This window comes from Eschrichtius robustus, chromosome 10 (genome assembly GCF_028021215.1).
Source record: "Eschrichtius robustus isolate mEscRob2 chromosome 10, mEscRob2.pri, whole genome shotgun sequence".
Lineage (NCBI taxonomy): Eukaryota > Metazoa > Chordata > Mammalia > Artiodactyla > Eschrichtiidae > Eschrichtius > Eschrichtius robustus.
In genome coordinates, this window is record NC_090833.1 from 2,047,486 (window position 1) to 2,066,480 (window position 18,995).

The following is an 18,995-nucleotide window of genomic DNA, read 5'->3' on the forward strand; positions in this document are numbered from 1 at the left end:
GCTGTGCCTTGCTTGAAGACTCTTATCTGAGCAAGTGACTTCCAAGGAGAAGCCAGTCTCCTCAAACTCACCCTCATCTCACCTTGTCTCTAGACTGGTAAGTACAGTCAGATCTCAGCAAGTCCAAAGTGGCCAGTTACCAAGTCAAACTCAGAGGAAGCTTTGACTAAATGAACAAGTATCTGCTGTTTTACATTTGAAAAAAATCAGGGAAGTATATGGGAGTTGATTCTAGAAGTGCTTGGTCAAGAAAGGCGGGGTGCAGTTTCAGAGGGGGCTCCACCCATAATAAGCAGGACTCAGTGGGCTAGCTAGGGAACTGGAAAGGATCCAATTATTTCCTTTGTTGCTTGACCAAAACCTGGAACCCCCAGTGGCCCACGCTGAGGTAAGTGAACCTTCCGGAAATCCCTTGGAATAACTTAGAGGTAAGAGCTCTCTCTTTCGTCTAAGTTATTCTCTACCAGTAGAGAGGCAGGCTTGTTGGAAGGTCTTAACAATGTTACCCACTCATCCACCCCACAGGTTGTCTGGGGCGGGTACAGAAGACTCATCCTTTGCGGAGGTACTAGGAAAAGCACTGTGAACAGAGCAGAGAAGCACCGCGGTGGCTCTTCCCTGAAGGCTGGATGGAATGCCACAGGAGATGCAGGGGTAGAACCATGCTCTTGGGCCAGTGCAGATCCTGGGACCTGAGGGCAGCAGGGAACATCTTAACTTCCACAGGCCACGTACGCGAGGTTCCCACAACTGTCAGGCTAGTGCAATGAACTGGGTGGGCCAACCCACGGGGGGTCTGGACACAGCTCTCTCTCTGCCCTCTGCACCCCAACGCAGGTCTGGTGAACAGAGGCTTCACTTGAGCTACTCAGTTGCTTGTAGCCCCTCACTGAATTTCTAACCGTGTGTTAGTGCAACTTCTGGAGCCCCTAAGTAGAAGGAAAGGTTGACTGGGAGCCTACTTCCCAGCCTCACCCAAAGGGACCAGTGGCACAAGACTACCCTGGCCTTGCAGGACTGCTGGAACCCCAGTTCCTGGTGAACCATGGTTCCTGAGCACGTGTCCTGGTTACGGCTATTTCCATCTGATTCACTAAGCAACAGGAGGGGGACCTTCTGACTTGGAGACTCTCGCCATTTGGTTCTGAAAATATTTGGCATTAGGCCCTTGGAAGTTTTCTCCCATGACTCTGCATTTCATCTTCTGCACTTGAGGTGCACAACACCCAAGAGGTGTGCCTCTGGCCTTCTAGACTCATTCTGTAATGTTTTTTTTGGTTTGTTTTTTATTTATTTATTTATTTATGGCTGTGTTGGGTCTTCGTTGCTGCACGCGGGCTTTCTCTAGTTGCAGTGAGCAGGGTCTACTCTTCGTTGCAGTGCGCGGGCTTCTCATTGTGGTGGCTTCTCTTGTTGCAGAGCACAGGCTCTAGGCGCGCGGGCTTCAGTAGTTGTGGCACGCAGGCTCAGTAGTTGTGGCTCACGGGCTCTAGAGCGCAGGCTCAGTAGTTGTGGTGCATGGGCTTAGTTGCTCCACAGCACGTGGGATCTTCCCAGTCCAGGGCTGGAACCCGTGTCCCCTGCATTGGCAGGCGGATCCTTAACCACTGCGCCACCAGGGAGGCCCCTCTGTAATGTTCTTAACCTTTTCTTCCCTGTTGTCCATATTCCATCGTCCACTATCGCCTCTGGACATGAGACGCTTCAGTTGCCGCCAAGATCACGTGCAGCGTGTCCGTGCTTCTGTGCACCATCAGCTCCCAGCCCTGGGCCAGGGGGGGACATGAGTGGCCAAGCCCAGGGAGGCTGCAGCATTTTCAGTGTTTAAACTTGGATATGTAGGCTCTGTCTCCCACCAGGTGAAGAATTCTCTGTATTTCCTCACCCTTTCTGCCCTGTATCTCCTATTGTCCAGTGCTGCTTCTAGAAATGGGGTGTCCCTGATGCCAAAGGTGTTCCTGCCACCAAAAAGCACCATCTGCTCACCCTGCACACCAGCTACGTGAAGCTGGGGACACAGCAGCACTCCAGGTCGGAGGGGCAAGCTTCCTGGACTTCCAGGCTTCAGGGGAAGAGGGGGAGCACCCAATGACACACGTCCACCAGGCCTTTTGAGATGCTCCTGCAATTTCCACAGGGGGTTTATAGTCTCCCAACTCGGACTGCAACATACGGACAGTAATTCGGGAGTAACTGCTGGGCGCAGAGAGAGTGGGACAACATCCTGGAATGAGGCGCTAGGTCAAGCAAGATGGCAGGAAGTTGTGCTGCACGACGCAATCACTTCCTAAGATGTATTAACCAAGAATAGATCCACATGAGCACACTTTTAAGGCTATAAAGTGCTTTTGGCACTGCCTTAGCTGTGGCCCACAAATTTTAACGCACAGCACTTTCATTCTCTTTCAGTCCTAAACATTCTCTAACATCCATTAGGGATTATTCTTTGACTCACAGGTAATTTAGAAGTGTGTTTTTAAACTTCCAAACAGGAAACTTTAACAATTACCTCTGAAGTTTTTAAATTGTTCTACGGCCAGATATGATGCCAATGCTTTGAAATATGACTTGCTTTATGGACTAGGAGGTGGTCAGTTTTCACCACTGTTCCATGTGCGCTTGAGGTACATACTGTTTTGTTGTGTTTTTAATTTTTTGCTGCATCCTGAGGCATATGGGATCTTAGTTCCCTGACCAGGGATCAAACCCGCACCCCCTGCATTGGAAGCATGGAGTCCTAACCACCGGACTACCAGGGAAGTCCCGGTACACACTGTTTTTAGATAACACTGTTCTGTGTGTCCATCAGATCAAGCTTACAAACGCTCTCGTTGAAACCTTCCCTATGCATCTGATTTTGTCTCCTTGGTGTATCAATTCCTAACGGACATGTTAAAAATCTCCCACTTTGGTCTGTGAATTGATTTCTCCTTGTAGTGGGTCAGTTTCTGCTGGACAGATTTGAAGCTGTTCCTGGTGCAGGACTGTTCTACCTTCCAGGTGATCTGCACCCCTTTCTTTACGTGGCGACTTTTTTTTCTACTAGTGCCTTTTACCTTGAAGTCTTTTTCTTATAATACAACCACACCAGCTTCCTTTGGGTTACCATCTGTTTCTTAACTGGAGTTTAGTCAAAAGAATTTTATTAAGTTTTACTGAAATATAATCCACGTACCATAAAATTCACTTGAGTTTTGTCCCGTGCATTCATCCCGGCTGCCTGCGGGCGTGGACTTAACTGGGCCTCTGACTGTGCACCCTCCATCGGCCTCGCTCGGTTCTAGGTTTTACTCTTTCTCTCCTGCCTCCCCCTAGATCGGTAACTGTCTACCCCACTCCGCTGTTCCTCCTGCTCATTCACTAACACCGTTTCTATCTTTTAGTGGTTACCTTAGGATTTTTAACGTGCATGTTTACCTTAAATTCTAGGTTTCACCCACCTTCGAAATTAACTTCGAATAACTCAATTCCAGGCAGCCTGAGGACGGCCCCGCCTTCTCCCAGTTACCGAGCCCGTCAACTCCACTTCAACTCAAGCTACAGGAGCTGGGTTTTGTCCTTTCCAAGTTGAGTTTGGGGCAGACACAGCAGTTCCTGCTCCTGTGAACACGGGAGAGGAAGAGGGCGCCAGGGAAGCCCCCCCAGACGCCCCCTCCCTCCTCACTGCACCCTCGCCCCCCAACCCCGCAACCTTCAGGGAGCGCTCCGGCCTCACAAGAGGAGCCTAGAGCCCGGATCTGGGTCACCCCTCCCCCGGATCTGAAGGCTCTTAAGCACGCGGCGGCGTCCGCTCTCCGCCGGGCCCTCAGGCCAGGCCGGCCCGCTCCAGGTCCTGGGGCAGGATGCGGCCCTTCTTGCGGGCCTTCTCCAGGCGCCGCTCGGCCCTGGCCGCCTTCTTCTCGCGCAGGTTCTGCCGCCGCCTGTCCTGCCGCCGCTGCATCTTCCCCACCACGTGCGCCGTGCGCTTCTCCCACGCGCGCTGCCGCTGCGCCCGCCGCTTCTCCTTGCGCTTCAGGGCCTCCTGCAGCAGGCGCTCGTCGTCGCGGATCTTCACGCCCTCAGCCTTGTACAGCACGTTGGTCCACTGCATCTTGGCCTCGAGCTCCCGGGCCTGGCCCGCGTCCTGGTCCCGCAGCTCCTCCAGCCGGGCCTGCCGCGCCTGCAGGCGCTCCAGCAGCTGTCGGTAGTTCCTGCCCGTCAGCGGCGTCAGGTTCCCCTTCAGCTTCTGCCTCTTCTCCTTCCTGCGCTGCGCCTTGCTGCCCGGCTCCTCCTCGCTCACCTCCACCTCGGGGGAAGAGGGCGATGTGAGCCGAGCGCCGCTTCCCGCCCGCCCGGGGCCCGCGCACCGCGGCCACCTCCGCCCGCCCGACGGCCACGCGGCGCTCACCTTATTGAAGAGCAGCCCCGGCCGGGCCTGCGCCTCCTCGCGGGGCGCCTCGGGAGGCGGCTCAGCGGCCTCCGCCCCCTCGGGGGCCTTGGCCGCCTTCTCCTTTGCTCTCAGCTCCCTCCGCTTCCTCTTCTTCCGGTCGCGCTCCTGCTTCCTCCGGCGTCGTTTCTCCGAAGCGGCGGGAGACAACTCCCCGGCGCTGCCCTGCGGCGCAAGCAGGTGCTCGCTCGTAAGCTTCTCCCAACCGCGGGGCCCCCAGCCTGGCACATGGAATCAGGGCAGGAAAAAGGGCCCGCCACGTGCAGCATTCCACCCGGAGGTGACCTGGCACCCAAAGTGCACCCAAAACAAGGACAAGGGGACCCCGTGAGAACCATGCCTTCTGGATCCCAGGCATCTACCATACTAGGGCACTTCCCAAACATGATGCCTCTAAGTCTCCCCAATGACCCAATAAGGGACCTGTGATCCTCCATCATTTCAGAGACAAGGACGAGGGGCTCAGCCAAGGCCACCACCCAGATCTTGGCGTTGGGTCAGAACACTGCACCCGTGCAGACCAGTGCACGATTCTGACCCCTGCGGGGCAGACAAGAGTGCTCTGGACCACTGCAGGAAGGCAGGGCCCTCGGGCCTGTCCCAGGGGCCAGGGGACTGTCCCCACACAGCAGGAGGCTTGGGGGAGGGCCCCAGGAAAAGGGGGGGGTGGCGATGCCACCGCGCTGAGGCTGGTTGAGGTCCTGGAGCGTCCCATGGCTGTCACCTCGGGCTGGTCACCTCATCTCAGGCCCTGGCTTACCTCACAGGGCCGTCGAGCATTTAGACGGACAAACGTGCAGGAATTGTCGCCCAGTGTGGGTGTGTTAGCAAAATCAGCTTCCCTGAGGGAAGAGGCTGAGCCTCTCTCCAAGGCCGCAGAACAGAAGAGCCAGAAGCTCAGTGTGGCCAGCAGGAGGAGGACCCTGGGGACCGAGCTCCGCAAGATGACAAGAACTACACCTGACGTCTTGCAGAAGAGAGCTGCCGAGGCCCTGGCAGCACCCGCTGCAGGGGCGGGAACAGGGGCTGACCGCCCCCCCCCCCCCCGCCCTGTCAGCCCCATCCCCCCACCCCCCGCCCTGTCAGCCCCATAACAGCTGGCAGAGCTGGGGCCAACCTCAGCAAGCACCTGGGCGTCTTCTCTCCAGGCAGGGTGCGGAAACCACCACAGGACCCAGAGGTCTCCTCCACCTACCTGGCCCCGCGCCTCCCGGATCTTCTCATGCAGGCGCTGCCGCAGAACGTCCAAAGCAAATAAAGAGCCGGGCTCGTTGACCAGGCCATCTGCAAAGAAGCAGTCACAGAACCAAAAGGAGACTCCCCCACGCCCCGACCTTCCTGTGCCCTCCCCAAGGGCCCAGCTTCGAAGCCTGAGTCTCCATACACTGCCCCCTCCAGTGACCACTCATGGATCTGCAGGTCAGTTCCAGTGAATTCTACCCTACCTCTTCAAGCTGGATTGGCCTCCAGGACAGGACATCCTCATGTAGTGCGGGCCAAACCCATCTCCCACTTCTTCCAACTTCTGCAGTGCCCCCCAGACCCAGAGACAGCTCTCGCAACACCACTTCAGAGACGTGAGGGCAGTAAAGCTCTTCAAGCCAAGCTGCTCCAGGACCTCAGTGGGACATGGCCTTGCCCCTCGCCATCCCAGTTACTATGTGGCCTGAAACTACTGTGCACTTCCTGAGATTCCCATCCACCCCCAGAGGCCCCGTGATCTGTCCTCTGAAAACACGTTCTTCGGGAAGTCTCACACTATCTGATCATGCCGTTACGACCAGAGAGGACCACGTTTATATCTGTCCCAGATCTCAGTCGACCCCGCCCATCCCCCTCACCTGCAGGGGCCCCGGTGGAGCTGGAGGCCTCCTCCTTCTTCTCCTTGGCTACCACTGGCGTCCTGGCTTGAGACTTCTCCGCAGGGGCCTGGGCCTTGGGTTCTGCAGTCTTCTCCTCCCGCTCCCGGGATTTCTTCTGTGCTCTCTTCCTCTTCTTTTTGGGGGGCCCAGCAGTTTCTGAGACTTGAGTTTTGCCAGCTGAAACACAAAATGAGAAAGGGCTGCCAACCCAATCCCTGTGACCCATTCAATAGGTAGGAAAGTCCTGCAAAGCCTTTGGTCCTAGAAGAATGCCAAAAGCTAATCGGGATGGGGGATATGGAGACCCTCATCCGTTGAGCTCAGAGCCACAAACTTCCTAGAAAGCAGACTAGCCACACTCATCAAAACCCTGAAAAACATCCACACGCTGACCCAGCAGTCTGCTTGTGAGAACTCATTCTGGGTATGCAGAAAGACGTGGCCTCAGCATGTTCACCATAACATCCTTTTTTGAGTGAAAAACTAGGAAAACCTAAATATCCATCTACAGCGACAATGATGGCACCGCCACAAAACAAACTATGATGTACCCAACAAAAAATAATGGCATAGGCTTTCATTTTAACAGATTGAGAGGGAATTCTCTGGCGGTCCAGTGGTTAGGACTCCGCGCTCTCACTGCCGAGGGCCTGGGTTCAATCCGTGGTCGGGGACCTAAGATCCCACAGGTGTGTGTGTGTGGGGGGGGGGGGAGGGCAGAAAATGTTTACATCCTAAGAGGAAAATGAGAATTGAGTACACAAAGTAGGAGCCAAATTGTTTCAGTGAGAAATACTCAGAAAAAGTTTTAGAAAGATACAGATCTAACTAGTAACTGAGTGATAAAAAAATTCACTTAACTTTATTTTTCTACGATGAACATATTTTCCTTGTATAAAAAGAAAAGGTCGTTTTCCCTCTGGTAGGTCCATGGCAGACGCTGCCACTCTCCCCTCCTCTGCGCCAGGGCAGGCCAGTTATTGTCTGTTTCACCTACTTGTGTATCTGCCTCCTGAGGGGGCCCTTGTCACCACGGCCGTGTAAACTCCCATTAGCAGGAGCCATCTTCTTCCTTCCTTCTCCCCACACCGCCACCAAGCCCATAGTAATGGGCTGAAAAAGTAATTTTTTCATCATCACTCATACCTGTCTTCCCACCCAGCGTGGAGAGCTGGCTAAGCCTGTTCACGATGCCCAACGGCAGAGCAACCGTTCCACGGGGTTACCTCCTCCAAACCCCGGCCGAGCTTCCAGCCCGGAGGGCGCACAGCTGAATCTCTCGGACTCCCAGACGGATGCCCCCAACGAGTAAGGGAAATGGCGTTGCCTTTAAGCATCCCTTACAATTCTTCCCTCTAATATTTCACAGGCTTGTTTCACGCATCTACGTGTCTACTCCACCTGAAGGCCACTCAGGCGCGGTGTGGGGCAGACACCGACCTCCGCCGCGGAGGGGAGTGGGGACGCTGCGGGGTGGAGGGGCGCCCCCTTCCGAAGCCCTCCCAGTCCCGGCCGGGGGCTGCGCTTTACCCGACTTGCGCTTCTGTGGCTCGGAGCTGGGCTGGGAGCAGATCTTCTTGGCCAGATTCTGCAGGTAGGCGTCCTTCGCGAGCAGAGAAGCCATGGCTGGAGGTTCGGGGGTCGGGCGGGGCTCGCTCCGGGGGTCCTACTCGGGGGGAGGAGAACCGGGGTGCAGCGTCCCGCGCCGACACCGGAAGCCCCAGACACATACACTGCCCCCGGCCGGCGCGACCCTCTCCCCTTCCGCTGCGCACGCCGGGAACCAGCACGTGGGCAGGCGCGGCCGGCCGAGCGCCGAGCAGCCAACGCGCGACGCTCGATTAACCAGGTGGCTCCACCGGAAGAGGCGCGGGGGGGCGGGGCGCAAAGCATTATGGGGCGGGGGGCGGAGACCGCGCCCGGCAGCCGGTAGGTGCTCGGTACCCGTAGGGGCGACAGGAACAGATCCGCAGTAATTCACTCCTCTGGGGGCTCAGACCCCAAGTGGGAGCTGGCGAGACCGCGTTCGTTCAGAAAGGACTGCGCGCCGGGCAGGTTCCAAGGCCCCGGGGTACAAGCGGCGAAGAAAACACACAGCAGTGTCCTCCTGAAGTTTATGTTTCAGTGGCGACTGGTAATAAATTCAGAGTGACGTGGCGGGCCGTGGGCTGTCATGTCCTCCGTACACTGGGACGGTGATCTCCCTCTGGGAAGGAGATAAAGCACGCCGGTGACAGAGCTTGGGATTTGATGTCCCGGCTCTTCTGGGGTGACACCCGCCCCCCGCTTTTCAGGTGAGCCTGGCTCCGGGCACTGGGCCTCGCGTTCCACCTGGGTTGAGTCCTGAACCCCCCACTTCACTTCCCAGCTCCATGACCATGAGCACAGCACTTCAACCCCTTCCGAGCCTGTGGTCACCCCCCCTCCCTGAGATGCCAGTAACAAGCACCGACTCGGGGTGCAACCAGAGGCACGATGCCTGGGCCACGTGATATGCAATAATGGCAGCTTTTCATGCATTCACCACACATGAGGGCCCTTCCTAGACAGCTCTTTCTAGGCAATGGAAATGCAGCCATGACTCCAAGCTGACAAAGCCCCTGCTTGCCCAGAGCCCCCCGTGGGGAGAAGGCTGACACGGAGCCCAGTGATGTCCAGGCAGAGCCCAGGGGCTGTTTTCCGACAGCCACGGAGACCAAGGGTGGTCCAAAACTGACTGGGGCTGAGCAAGAAAAGGAACCAACCAAAGCAAAAGGGTGGAGCTGGTTTTATTCAACAGTCTCATTACAAAAATAACCAAAACGTGCGCAGCAGCGCAATTAGGAAGGACCCTGCCTGACTTCTGCAAGAGTGGGCAGCCCCCTTTCCCCACAGCCCTGCAGGGGCAGTCAGCTAGCGCAGGGAGCCTCAGGGCAAGGTAGCGGGCAGAGCTGTGCGTGGGGGCCTGGCCTTGGCTAGTACTGTCCACTCCGAGCACTTGCGTCCTCCATTGTAAACACCTTGCTCAGGGCAGGTCTCCCAATGCTGGCCGTCCTCCCTGCCCCGCTGTTAGGTCCTCAATGGGACAAACTATCCTGGAAACTTCCTTCCAGCCAGCCAGCCAGGAAAGTAGCAAATAAGAGGTGACGATGAGAGGAAGGATGGGCCACCCTGGCATGGCTGGGGGTACTGCTTTCCCCCAACACTCCTAGGTGGGCTGTCCCTGGGCTGACACGGTTCCGAAAGAGGCCACCGCGGCTCCCCAAGTGGGCCCCAAGGCTGAAGGGAGTTGAGGCTGTGGTGGGCCCAGAGGGGAGCACTGGATTTCGCTCCTAAGGTCTAGGGGCCCGGGGACAGGAGCCCGGGGAGGCTCAGGCGTGCTCCGTGGGGCCGGGGCCGGGGCCACCGGCGTGGGAGTGGGCAGGGGCTGCAGCCTGCAGGGGGCCAGCACTGGGCTCCGGGGACGCCGGCAGAGGGACTGAGAGGCCGTCAGCAGAGTCTGTGTCGAGGTCCAGCCTCCAGTAAGCTTCACACAGAGGCAGATCATTAGCTTCGCAAAGACTTGAGCTTTTCCACCACCAGAAACCCAGGGAGAGACAGGAGCAGGAAGAGAGGGAAGCCAGGGAGGGAAAGCGAGACAGAAGCAGAGTTAAGGGAACACAGACCACACCCCAGGCCTGCCTTCCCCTCCTCTCCTCGGTGCCGGCCCCTCCGTCAAGGGGCCTGGCTGAGGGCGAGGCGTGGGCGGCTGCCCCTGCTTCCGGGTCCTCCGGAGAGTCCGAGAGGGAGCCTTCCGGGACCAGCCACCAGCAGGCTGTGACCTCGGCTGGTCCCTTCCACTGGCCAACCGGTGTCCCTCCTGCCAAGTGGCATTCCTAGTCCCTGCCGCCACCTGCTGTCCTGGCTCCAGCTGCCCTCCTCCTGCAGGGAGCTGCCAGCCTGGCCACACGCTCCCACCAGCTGCAGGAACCAGCGTCCAGAGCTCGCTATGGCCTCCACGGTCCCGACACTTTGCAAGTCCCCTGAGGGCAGAGAGCCTGTCTTCCTTCTGGGTCTGGCCCTGGCTGGGACTCAGCCTGAATGGGGTGGCAGTTAGGAGCAGAGGCCCTGGTGTTGTGTGTGACCTCAAACAGGCCCCCGGCCCCTTGAACTCAGTCTCCCGTCTCTAGTATGGGGACAGCAGGGCCGGCCTCTCAGGGCGAGGACGCAGGTGACGGGTACGGCTCGTGAAGGCTGTCAAGGGGGCGACTAGAGCATGTCCCGTCCCCACACTTGTCTCGCTGGCTTTCTCCCGAATCCTGCCCTGCCTCTCGCTCCCTCCCTTGCTCCTGCCCTCAGCGTTCAGTCTCAGAAACCATCCTGGACACAGAGCGGAGTCTCAAGGAGAGTGGAGGGCAAGAGGCAGAGAAAGAGCAAATCGTGAGCAGAAAGCAGGGCAGCGAGCGTGGAGATGAGGGTGCAGGCAGCCGGGACGCGCAGGGAGGCCGGAGGACGGGCTGAGCGCTGGTGGCCCGGGTTGGGGGCCGAGCAGGGAGGGGCTGACAGCCCGCTGGCCCAGCCTCAGCCGAGCCCAGCCACTGACAGGCATTTACAGACGAGAGAGGAACTCAGCCTCTCGAGGCACCGGGAACAGCGGGAAGGGACCCCAGGCCGGACCAGAAACCCCTCTGGCTGAACCAGAGACTGCCGGGCCCAGAGCCAGGACGTGAGGAGCCTGGCTCTCAGGCCCCCTGGGTTCCCCTGCAGCCCTGCCCCTCTGGCCCTCAGCCTCGAGAGGCAGGGCTGAATTGCTGGCCTGCAGCTGCTCAGTCCACGGGCCTGGCCCTTGGGGGCAGCAGGGGGACAAAGACAGGGACATAGGGGACAAGCAGGGCTGTGAGCAACGTCCCCAGCAGGGTCTGAAACCCCCCAGGGACCCACTTGGGGCCCCTCTCTGAAGGCCTGGTATGTAGGAGGCACCCACCGCGTGTCTGCTGAGCCGTGTGTATCAGGGACTAGAGAAGGCCCCAGAACACTCTGGAAGAGGCTAGACCGCTCCCTCTGGGCAGTGACACTCTGTCCCTTCCCACAAAGGCCAAGATGGGTGGGGACCATGAGGGGTGGCACTGAGTCCAGCGCAGTGAAACCAAGCCCCAGACCACTGGCTCTGGGCGTCTGTGGCCCCAGCATGGCCGCCACGGGACAGAAAGGAGCACTGAAACTCCATGACAGAAAGGACACATTTGTCCGGCAAGGGCGAGAGGGGGTGTGGACTCCATGTCTGCCGGACTGAGTCTCAATCTTTCCAAGCTAATGGGGACGGAGATGGGGGGGGGGGGGGGGGTCTCTCCAGCCTCAGTTTCCCCAAATGTAAATTACACCTGGACTCTTGATTTCTCAGGGCCCCTCCAGCTCAAACCACCTCAGGTCTCAGGATTCTAAGTGGCCACAGGAGGGCTGGGGTGACAGGTCTTGCTCCTGCTGTATCCCTGGGGCTCAGCATGGGCCTGGCATGCAGGAGGGCTGTGGTCTGGGAACAAGGCTGAGCTGAATGGGAGCTCCGTGGTCCGAGTTCCCAGGCCTGGCTTTCGAGGCCATCCTCTGCTTGGGTTTCCTCCTCCTCCTTCCCAGGAGCGCCCACCCCTGACACCCACGGTGGGTATTCAGTGACCCCCCTATGGAACTGCATCCCTGGGCAAGCACTGGAGTCCTGGACATGAGCCTGGGTGGCCAAGAGAGCTAGCCCGGCCTTGGCTGGAATGTTTAGATATTGCTTAGACAGCTAAGAGGGACAGACAAGCCCCCAGACAGAAATGCTGGCTTGGCCCTCCCAACCCTTGAGGTTCTGTGATTTTCATCCCGATGCCCAGGCCCCGGTAGACGGCGTAGGTTGTCTGTCGATCAAACGCTCTGACCATGAGGTCTCCTCTGAAACCCAGGCAAAGGGCTCTGTTGCCAAGACCGGGAAGGATTTGGAAAAACAGGACCTTCGGGCTGCTAGGTGGGGCTGGGCCGCCCCTGCTGGCCGGGCCCGGGTCCGCAGGTCCACTCTGCACGGGGTCCAGCCCTATTTGTACCTGGACGAGTAATACTCCTCCTCCAGCTCGTAGAGGTCTATGGAGACCTCGTCCCGCAGGGCGACGAGCTTCCGGTCACACTCCTCCCGCAGAGCTCGCAGCTGCTGGTTGCGCTGGTCGATCGCCTCGTTCACCGACGGGAAGTCGTTGAGGATGAGGAACTGCTTGAGGTCGGACACCAGCTTCATCAGGGACTCGCCGGCTCGGACCTGCGTGGATGCGGACGGGGCAGCACAGTGAGGGACTGATGGCAGCCTGCCTCCACGTGCCTGACGCTGGGTAAGCCATGGCCTCAGCTGCCTCATCTGCAAAGTGGGACCACGGCACTGACATAGGGTCACTGTGAGAAGTAAGTGAACCAGAGCGTAAGCTACGGGGCGGGGGGGTGGGGGGGGACAGGGTCCCTGGCACCAAGGCAGGTGCCGTCAGCCTCCCGGTCCCCACGCTCCCCTGGCCTCTGTCTTCTGCTTCTGCTGGTACGATCACCAATCTCATGTGTTATTCAAGCCCACACGCTGCTTCTCAAAACCTCAAACCCCAGATCAAACTACCATCCCATTTAACCTCCTGCCCTGCTCTTCCGCAGGAGCAGCACATCTGCCAGTTGGGGGGGATTCCTTTAGGACCTCGTCCTGTGCATTTTCATCTGGGGGCACAGACCTATGGAAATACTTGGTTGCCCTGCTTGTTCTGTGACATCGAAAGGGATCAAAATGCACGTCCCGTTTCATCTGACCATTTGCTTCCCGCACTTATAAAGAATCTTCAGCGAGGAAGGGGTGATCTCTTTCTAAGCACCGCCCAGCACTCGACAGGATGGCCGTGGCCAGCTACCTGCCAGCCCCCTACGCGGCTGCCATGGACAGCCCTCCTCTCGAGCAGAGTCTCCTGAGAAGTGGTTTGCCCCCCACCCAGGGAACCCCAGTGGGGACCACAAGGTTCCTGGAGCCCGGGCTGTCCCCTCCACCTGGTGACTCACGATGTTGGCGGCTCGCACGTGCATCTCGTAATTATCCTGCTCGCCCTGAGTGGCCCTCGACACCTGCGTCTCGTCCTCAATCTGGAGGGCAAACGAGAAAGCCGAGAATGGGCAGGCGCCCCGGCCCTCAGGCACCCCGCGGTGGCAGCATGCCCGCACTCGCCACACCCTGTGGCCTATCGTGCCCTCTGCGCACCGGGCGCTGCCAACCAGACCTCAGGCCGCGTGCGCCGTCACCCCCTCTAGCTCTGTTCTAAGGAGATGACAGGCACCTTCACCAGGACCAGTGGATGCCTAAGTACGCCAGCCGCCGTGCCAGGCGCGGGGAGGGGTTGGTCCTGTCTTTTTTGGGGCGTGGAGTCCTGTTCAGCACAGACTGCGTCCCTAGCTCAGGCGCTCACTGACCTGCTAAATGGATCAATAAAACGACAATGTATTTTTTTAAATGACCATTTACCGAGTACTTCCTGGGTGCCAGGCACTGTGTTAAGCACTCGACCATCATCTTAGGAAACTCACAGAGGCCTGGACCGCCATCCCTGGTTTACAGGTGGGCAAACCTGAGGCCGGGACAGACCTGAGCCCACTCAAGGGGTCTCAGGCGGTAAATGGCGGAGCCAGGAGTCCTGCCCCGCCTGTAGCCTGTTAGGCCGCTAACTGTTCCAAGCCACCCGCCAGGCCAGGGTCCAGGCAGGGGTCAGGGCACCCTAAGCGGTTAGGAGCCAGACTGCCCGGGTTCCCAGCCCTGCCAGTTATTAGCAGAGTGACTCCGGGCAGGTTGGTAAACCTTCTGAGCCTCAGTTTCCCCCTCTGAAAAGGGAGAGGAGAACAATGGTACCTGCCCCGTAGAGTTCTTGTGAAGATTAAATGGGATGAGACACAAATGGCCCTCTCGGCTCCGCCTGACACGTGGTGAGCACTAAATAAACTCTAGCTTTCATCGTCACTCTTAATGCTCAAACAAGCCTTACAGGTCTGCAGCGGTCATGCAGAGATCCTGCCCCAATCCGGTCAGCGGGCTTGCCTGACCGGAACCGGACGCTGACCACGCTACCCACCTGGGAGGCCTTCCCCAGCTTCTCTCCCTGACCGCGTGCGCGCGCAGTAGTCCCCACGGTAACCGCTTTACACAGATAAACTCCTCCAGTCATCACAAGGACCCTACGATGCAGCGGAAACTGAGGCACTGAGAAGTCAAGACCTCATCCAAGCCCTTGCTGCTAGTAAGTGATGCTGGACATTGGATCCTGGCAATGTGACTGGAGTCCCCTACAACTGCCTCACCAGGACCTGTAATTGGCCAGTTTATCTGTTGACCTGTTTGTTATTGTCAATCCCCTTGTGGCTCTCCCAGATGTTCTCCCCACGGGGACAAGGGTTCACTGGTGTATCGCCATCACCTGGCCCGGAGCAGCCATGTTGAGTGGGTGCTGTTGAAAGCGGACACCCTGGCTCCACTCACCACTGTCCACAATCTCTAGACTCTGCTACATCCCTTGGTCTCAGAAGGGGCAGCAGACCGGCGGCCCCCACCCACCTTGGCGGTCTTGATGATCTCGGTGAAGTTGTCCATGATGGACTTGACATCATCCTTGAGCCGCTTGTTGTAAGACTGCAGCAGCGTCTCCTTGCTTTGCGGCAGGGCTCTCTGCTGGGCCATGGCGGGGCCTCAGGCACGGCAGGGGGCACCTGGGACCCAGAGTCTGGTGTGAGCGGGCGAACCCCAGCCTCCCACCCTCCAGGCCCCCGCCTCGGCAGGACCCGCAGCTCTCCGGGGACTCCCTTTCTGCCAAACACACTCGTCCAAGCATCCGCACACAGTGCACTGCGGCGTCTCCTCCGGCCCGCGCCCCTTCCCCGGGACCCCGACGACACCCTGCTGGGCTCCGGCGCAGCCTTCCCAGAGGCCAGGCCCACGCACTTCCCCACCTGCCCTGGCCAGCCGCTTCCCCGCCAGCACTTCTGCCCTACTCCTCACCCGAGGAGCCGCTCGGATCCTACCCCACCTCCTCCGAACGCACTTGGCCTTCACCCCCAATCAGCCGCCCTCGTCTCCACGCCGGGACCCCCGGGGGCCGCCCCACGAGACCTCTGGGCTCCTCCGCTCCGGGGTCTCTGCTGAGACCACCCTCCCGCCCCGCGCCAGGTGCCTCCGGGCTGCGCGTGCTCCGGTCCGGGTGGCCCCCCGACCGAACTCGCGGTTTTTAAGCCACTTTGGAGTAAATCGCACGAGAAGGACGCCGACACACCGCCGCCACGCCGCCCCAACGCCCACACCTGGTCCGCAGAGCCGGGGACCGGCGGGTACCTGGCCAGGGCGGGCTGGGGACGAGAGCGCGCCCCTCCGGAGAAGTCCCGGCTCCCTGGCGCCTCTCCGCGCCCCTTTCCAGCAGCTCGGACCCGTCGCCCGGCTCTAGGCACTGCCCGCCGGGCGGGAGAAAGTTCTGTCGCTTTAAATCCGAAATCCCGCGCAGGCTTCCGTTCTCGCGATCTCCGAGGTCGCATACATATTACCCACAATTCCCTCTCCTTTCTTTCTCCGCCAACCGTTCAAGATGGTGAGTGCTCTTGGTGCCCGCGATGTTGGTTTTCGGATCTGGGCTCTATCCGCTGCCATCCTTCTCCAGGCGTGACCCCGCAGGGATCCCTCCACCGCCCAGCGCGAGAGGAGCCCCGCGGGGCCTCGCCCAGAGGCACTGGGGCCGGATAGACTCCTCGGCAGCCGGGCTGGGGGAGGAGGCGGAGGACCCGGGGAGCGCAGCGCCGCCATGCGGGGCTCGGGGCTGACAGGCTGAGGCACTCCAGCGCCCCGGGGGCTCTTCCGTCCCGGGGGCCGCCAGGGGTCTTGGGCAGGGGGTTCTCAGTCTGTCTGCCTCTGCTGTTTGGAGCCCGCCGGACTCCGAAAGGGGCCGCGGGGCTGTCGAGGCTCGTGCAGATGATGTGAAAGAATATTTGCTATCTGAGTGATGGTGAGGACGTCCCTAACCACCAAGATCGCTGATGCACGAGCGGGGCGGGGGGGGGGGGCGGTCGCCGGGCTCGCGGCGCCTGCGGCTGGGGCCAGGTTTGCTCACGGGGATGCTTGGGGCCGGCCCGCCGCGCGCTCTCGTCTTCGGGAAGCCGGCCCGGGACCCACCCCTCTTCAGAGAGACTGTTGGGGAGGCGGCGGTTGAACTGGGTGTTTCTTTTCGCCCAGCCGAAGGGAAAGAAGGCCAAGGGCAAGAAGGTGGCCCCGGCCCCTGCTGTGGTGAAGAAGCAGGAGGCCAAGAAGGTGGTCAACCCCTTGTTCGAGAAAAGGCCCAAGAACTTTGGCATTGGTGAGTAGGAGACGGGAAATGTTGCAAACGGCTGCTTAAGTGGTACCCCCCAACGAAGAAGAACAGTCTATCGAACAGAAGGTCATGTCTTGGCCTTGTTAGAATTCAGTGAGTTTGGGGTCGAGGCTACGTGGATGGGGATTCTCGCGTGTTTGCCGCTTTCTAGCTGTAACCCGGCTCGGTTCTTAACCTCTTTCTCTGAGAGGGGGCGATGACGGCGCACCTGAGCGTGTGGCAGCGTGGAGCCCAGGTACTGGCCGTTGGGATTCAGCTTGGCCGTCACACGACCAGCTCTGCCAGAGCAGAGGCCATGGGACCGCGGTCCTGACGTACGCCTTGGCTGCTCGTTGAAGGAGGAGAGGTGTCGCTAGTCTCTTCTGTGATCCTAGGTGTTTGTGTGCAGGTGACGCGAAAGAACGTTTGCTGTCTGAGAGGTGGTGGTGCCATCTTAAAGCACCGAGATCGCTGATGCACCGACGCCCTTCTGCGTGGCGCTGAACACGAGCTTGACGAGGAGCTTGAGCCTCACGGTGTTGCCCTTTACTTCTCAGGACAGGACATCCAGCCCAAAAGGGACCTCACCCGCTTTGTCAAATGGCCCCGCTACATCCGCCTGCAGCGGCAAAGGGCTATCCTCTATAAGCGGCTGAAAGTGCCGCCCGCGATTAACCAGTTCACCCAGGCCTTGGACCGCCAAACAGGTGGGGTTCTGTGGCAGAAAAGCAACGCTGGGGAGGGATTTCTTGGGCGTGGTCGCCACCTTTACTTGGACACTGGCAGAGCTGAGGCCTGTAAAGGGGCAGTGGGTATCTTCAGTACGTTCGCTTGTTAGAACCTAGGATTCCGGGTCTAGTTTCCAGAACGTGATATACTAAAGAGATACCGTATACGATCTGAGATCTCTTGAACCGCGGTTGTATTCGGGACAGTGACCTAGCATTTGTGACGGTTAAGTGACGTTAAGCTTTTAAACTATCGACCTGAACTGGCGGTCTTTTTTCAGCTACTCAACTGCTTAAGCTGGCCCACAAGTACAGACCAGAGACAAAGCAAGAGAAGAAGCAGAGGTTGCTGGCCCGAGCTGAGAAGAAAGCTGCAGGCAAAGGGGATGTCCCCACCAAGAGGCCACCCGTCCTCCGCGCAGGTGAGTGGGCCCGTCCTCGACGAGGGTGAGTGGTGGGGCAGGCTCTTGGCGATGATGCGTGAATTTCTTCACCTGGAATCACCGTGAAGAGTAAAATCCGAGCTTTTTAACCCTGAGTCATAGCGGGGCCCCCGGTACAAGTGCTTTTGTGCCCAGCAGCCCCACCCCTCTGCCACGCAGACTGGTTGTATGTTCTAGGGGTTAATACTGTCACCACCTTGGTGGAGAACAAGAAGGCTCAGCTGGTGGTCATCGCACATGACGTGGATCCCATCGAGGTATGTGTGACTTGTTCTCAAGCGTCGACTGCTGGCCTTAGACCGGTTGGGTCCTCGTTTGTACCGGGAAGATAGCTCAAAGCCAAATACTGGGTCTGGCAGAGGCCGTCGCAGGGTGGCGAGGACTGTCAGCTTTCCGCCTGAGGACGTCCTGGCAAGGGACCCACCTGGTGGCTGTTGCAATGATGTGACACTCTCACTGAACTAAACCTTGAAGTACAAGTGCAGGAGCTTTTTAACCCTGAGCAATCGCTGCCACGTTAGCTTCTAAGTTACTGCTTCTGCTCAGAATACTCTCCAGAGCTAACGCTGTCTTCCAGCTGGTGGTCTTCCTGCCTGCCCTGTGCCGTAAGATGGGGGTCCCCTACTGCATCATCAAGGGCAAGGCCAGGCTGGGGCGTCTGGTCCACAGGAAGACCTGCACCACCGTGGCCTTCACACAAGTCAACTCGTAAGTGTGCAGTGTAGCCCAGAATTCCCAAGAATCACTAGGGGACAACCTTCTCCCCCGCCCCCCGCCCCCCCCACCAAGTTTGCTTAGTTTCTCGGGATCTTTACCTTAAAGACCAACTTTAAAAGAATACTTTTTTCTGAACTTTTGCCGATGATGGTTATGAATTTCTTCACCTGAATAAACCATGTTGTCATGTTGTATCTGAGGCAGAAGGTTTGTGTTGGAGCTAAAAAGGAAGTCGCTGCTGCTTTCTGGAAGGGTAACTGAGAGGCTAATGACCCACATTTTTCCCTCTGCCTGGTTAGGGAAGACAAAGGTGCTCTGGCTAAGCTGGTGGAAGCCATCAGGACCAATTACAACGACAGATATGATGAGGTAGGTAGCACACTCATACAGAATATTGTTTTTGGGTAAGTTGCATCTTTAGTCAGAAACTGGCTGGCTCTCGGCTCTTTCTGAGCAGTTGTATTTACCAGTCAACTTGGAACAACCCAATAGAA

The 18,995-nt window shown here is 58.6% G+C and overlaps 3 protein-coding genes, 1 long non-coding RNA gene and 5 other non-coding genes across 16 annotated transcripts in view; 7 read left to right on the top strand and 2 right to left on the bottom strand.

Moving 5' to 3' along the window:
- The window catches only part of RPL7A (ribosomal protein L7a), a 304,745-nt gene that overhangs the window by 285,534 nt on the left and 216 nt on the right, over positions 1 to 18,995 (top strand). For 2 of the 3 annotated variants that reach the window (XM_068553641.1, XM_068553640.1), the window contains exons 2-7: positions 16,498 to 16,619; positions 17,171 to 17,320; positions 17,623 to 17,763; positions 17,962 to 18,041; positions 18,362 to 18,492; positions 18,801 to 18,870. In XM_068553641.1, the coding sequence (XP_068409742.1) occupies positions 16,498 to 16,619; positions 17,171 to 17,320; positions 17,623 to 17,763; positions 17,962 to 18,041; positions 18,362 to 18,492; positions 18,801 to 18,870 (694 nt within the window). Of the gene's footprint in view, positions 1 to 15,791; positions 15,861 to 16,497; positions 16,620 to 17,170; positions 17,321 to 17,622; positions 17,764 to 17,961; positions 18,042 to 18,361; positions 18,493 to 18,800; positions 18,871 to 18,995 lie in introns of those variants that run through there. The other variant, XM_068553639.1, reaches the window with a different exon arrangement.
- On the bottom strand, positions 3,127 to 8,098 carry SURF6 (surfeit 6). Its single transcript, XM_068553637.1, has 5 exons — positions 7,819 to 8,098; positions 6,268 to 6,465; positions 5,622 to 5,710; positions 4,388 to 4,591; positions 3,127 to 4,285 (listed from the first exon to the last, which is right to left on the bottom strand). The coding sequence occupies exons 1-5, from the start codon at positions 7,910 to 7,912 to the stop codon at positions 3,806 to 3,808; spliced, it is 1,065 nt and encodes a 354-aa protein (XP_068409738.1). The 5' UTR covers positions 7,913 to 8,098; the 3' UTR covers positions 3,127 to 3,805.
- On the top strand, positions 8,198 to 13,723 carry LOC137770770 (uncharacterized). The gene is made up of 3 exons (XR_011075224.1): positions 8,198 to 8,582; positions 12,416 to 12,672; positions 12,910 to 13,723. It is a non-coding gene; the product is annotated as an uncharacterized lncRNA (long non-coding RNA).
- Positions 8,395 to 15,757, bottom strand: MED22 (mediator complex subunit 22). Of its 6 annotated transcripts, none has more exons than XM_068553647.1 (5): positions 15,611 to 15,738; positions 14,840 to 14,991; positions 13,303 to 13,383; positions 12,324 to 12,532; positions 8,395 to 8,494 (listed from the first exon to the last, which is right to left on the bottom strand). In XM_068553647.1, exons 2-5 carry the CDS (start codon positions 14,960 to 14,962, stop codon positions 8,410 to 8,412), a joined length of 498 nt encoding a protein of 165 aa, XP_068409748.1. In that variant the 5' UTR covers positions 14,963 to 14,991; positions 15,611 to 15,738; the 3' UTR covers positions 8,395 to 8,409. The 6 variants fall into 6 exon arrangements, with proteins under 6 accessions (XP_068409748.1, XP_068409745.1, XP_068409746.1 ...); XM_068553644.1 differs by lacking the exon at positions 8,395 to 8,494 and adding an exon at positions 9,039 to 9,834 and having other exon boundaries at positions 15,611 to 15,757; XM_068553645.1 differs by lacking the exon at positions 8,395 to 8,494 and adding an exon at positions 9,039 to 9,834 and having other exon boundaries at positions 15,580 to 15,757.
- Positions 16,233 to 16,307, top strand: LOC137771045 (small nucleolar RNA SNORD24). The gene has a single exon (XR_011075268.1). It is a non-coding gene; the product is annotated as a small nucleolar RNA SNORD24 (small nucleolar RNA).
- On the top strand, positions 17,018 to 17,092 carry LOC137771046 (small nucleolar RNA SNORD24). The gene has a single exon (XR_011075269.1). It is a non-coding gene; the product is annotated as a small nucleolar RNA SNORD24 (small nucleolar RNA).
- Positions 17,810 to 17,884, top strand: LOC137771042 (small nucleolar RNA SNORD36). The gene has a single exon (XR_011075265.1). It is a non-coding gene; the product is annotated as a small nucleolar RNA SNORD36 (small nucleolar RNA).
- Positions 18,219 to 18,291, top strand: LOC137771043 (small nucleolar RNA SNORD36). Its single transcript, XR_011075266.1, has one exon. It is a non-coding gene; the product is annotated as a small nucleolar RNA SNORD36 (small nucleolar RNA).
- LOC137771044 (small nucleolar RNA SNORD36) lies at positions 18,640 to 18,706 on the top strand. The gene has a single exon (XR_011075267.1). It is a non-coding gene; the product is annotated as a small nucleolar RNA SNORD36 (small nucleolar RNA).

Coding starts and splice junctions, on each gene's coding strand:
- SURF6 (XM_068553637.1), bottom strand. CDS start 7,912: ATGGCTTCTCTGCTCGCGAAGGACGCCTACCTGCAGAATCTGGCCAAG. Junction 6,466..7,818: donor GCCACAGAAGCGCAAGTCGG/GTAAAGCGCAGC, acceptor TTTGTGTTTCAG/CTGGCAAAACTCAAGTCTCA. Junction 4,286..4,387: donor CGGGGCTGCTCTTCAATAAG/GTGAGCGCCGCG, acceptor TCTTCCCCCGAG/GTGGAGGTGAGCGAGGAGGA.
- MED22 (XM_068553644.1), bottom strand. CDS start 14,962: ATGGCCCAGCAGAGAGCCCTGCCGCAAAGCAAGGAGACGCTGCTGCAG. Junction 12,533..13,302: donor ACGTGCGAGCCGCCAACATC/GTGAGTCACCAG, acceptor GCATCCACGCAG/GTCCGAGCCGGCGAGTCCCT. Junction 9,835..12,323: donor GAGGAGTATTACTCGTCCAG/GTACAAATAGGG, acceptor GTGGTGGAAAAG/CTCAAGTCTTTGCGAAGCTA.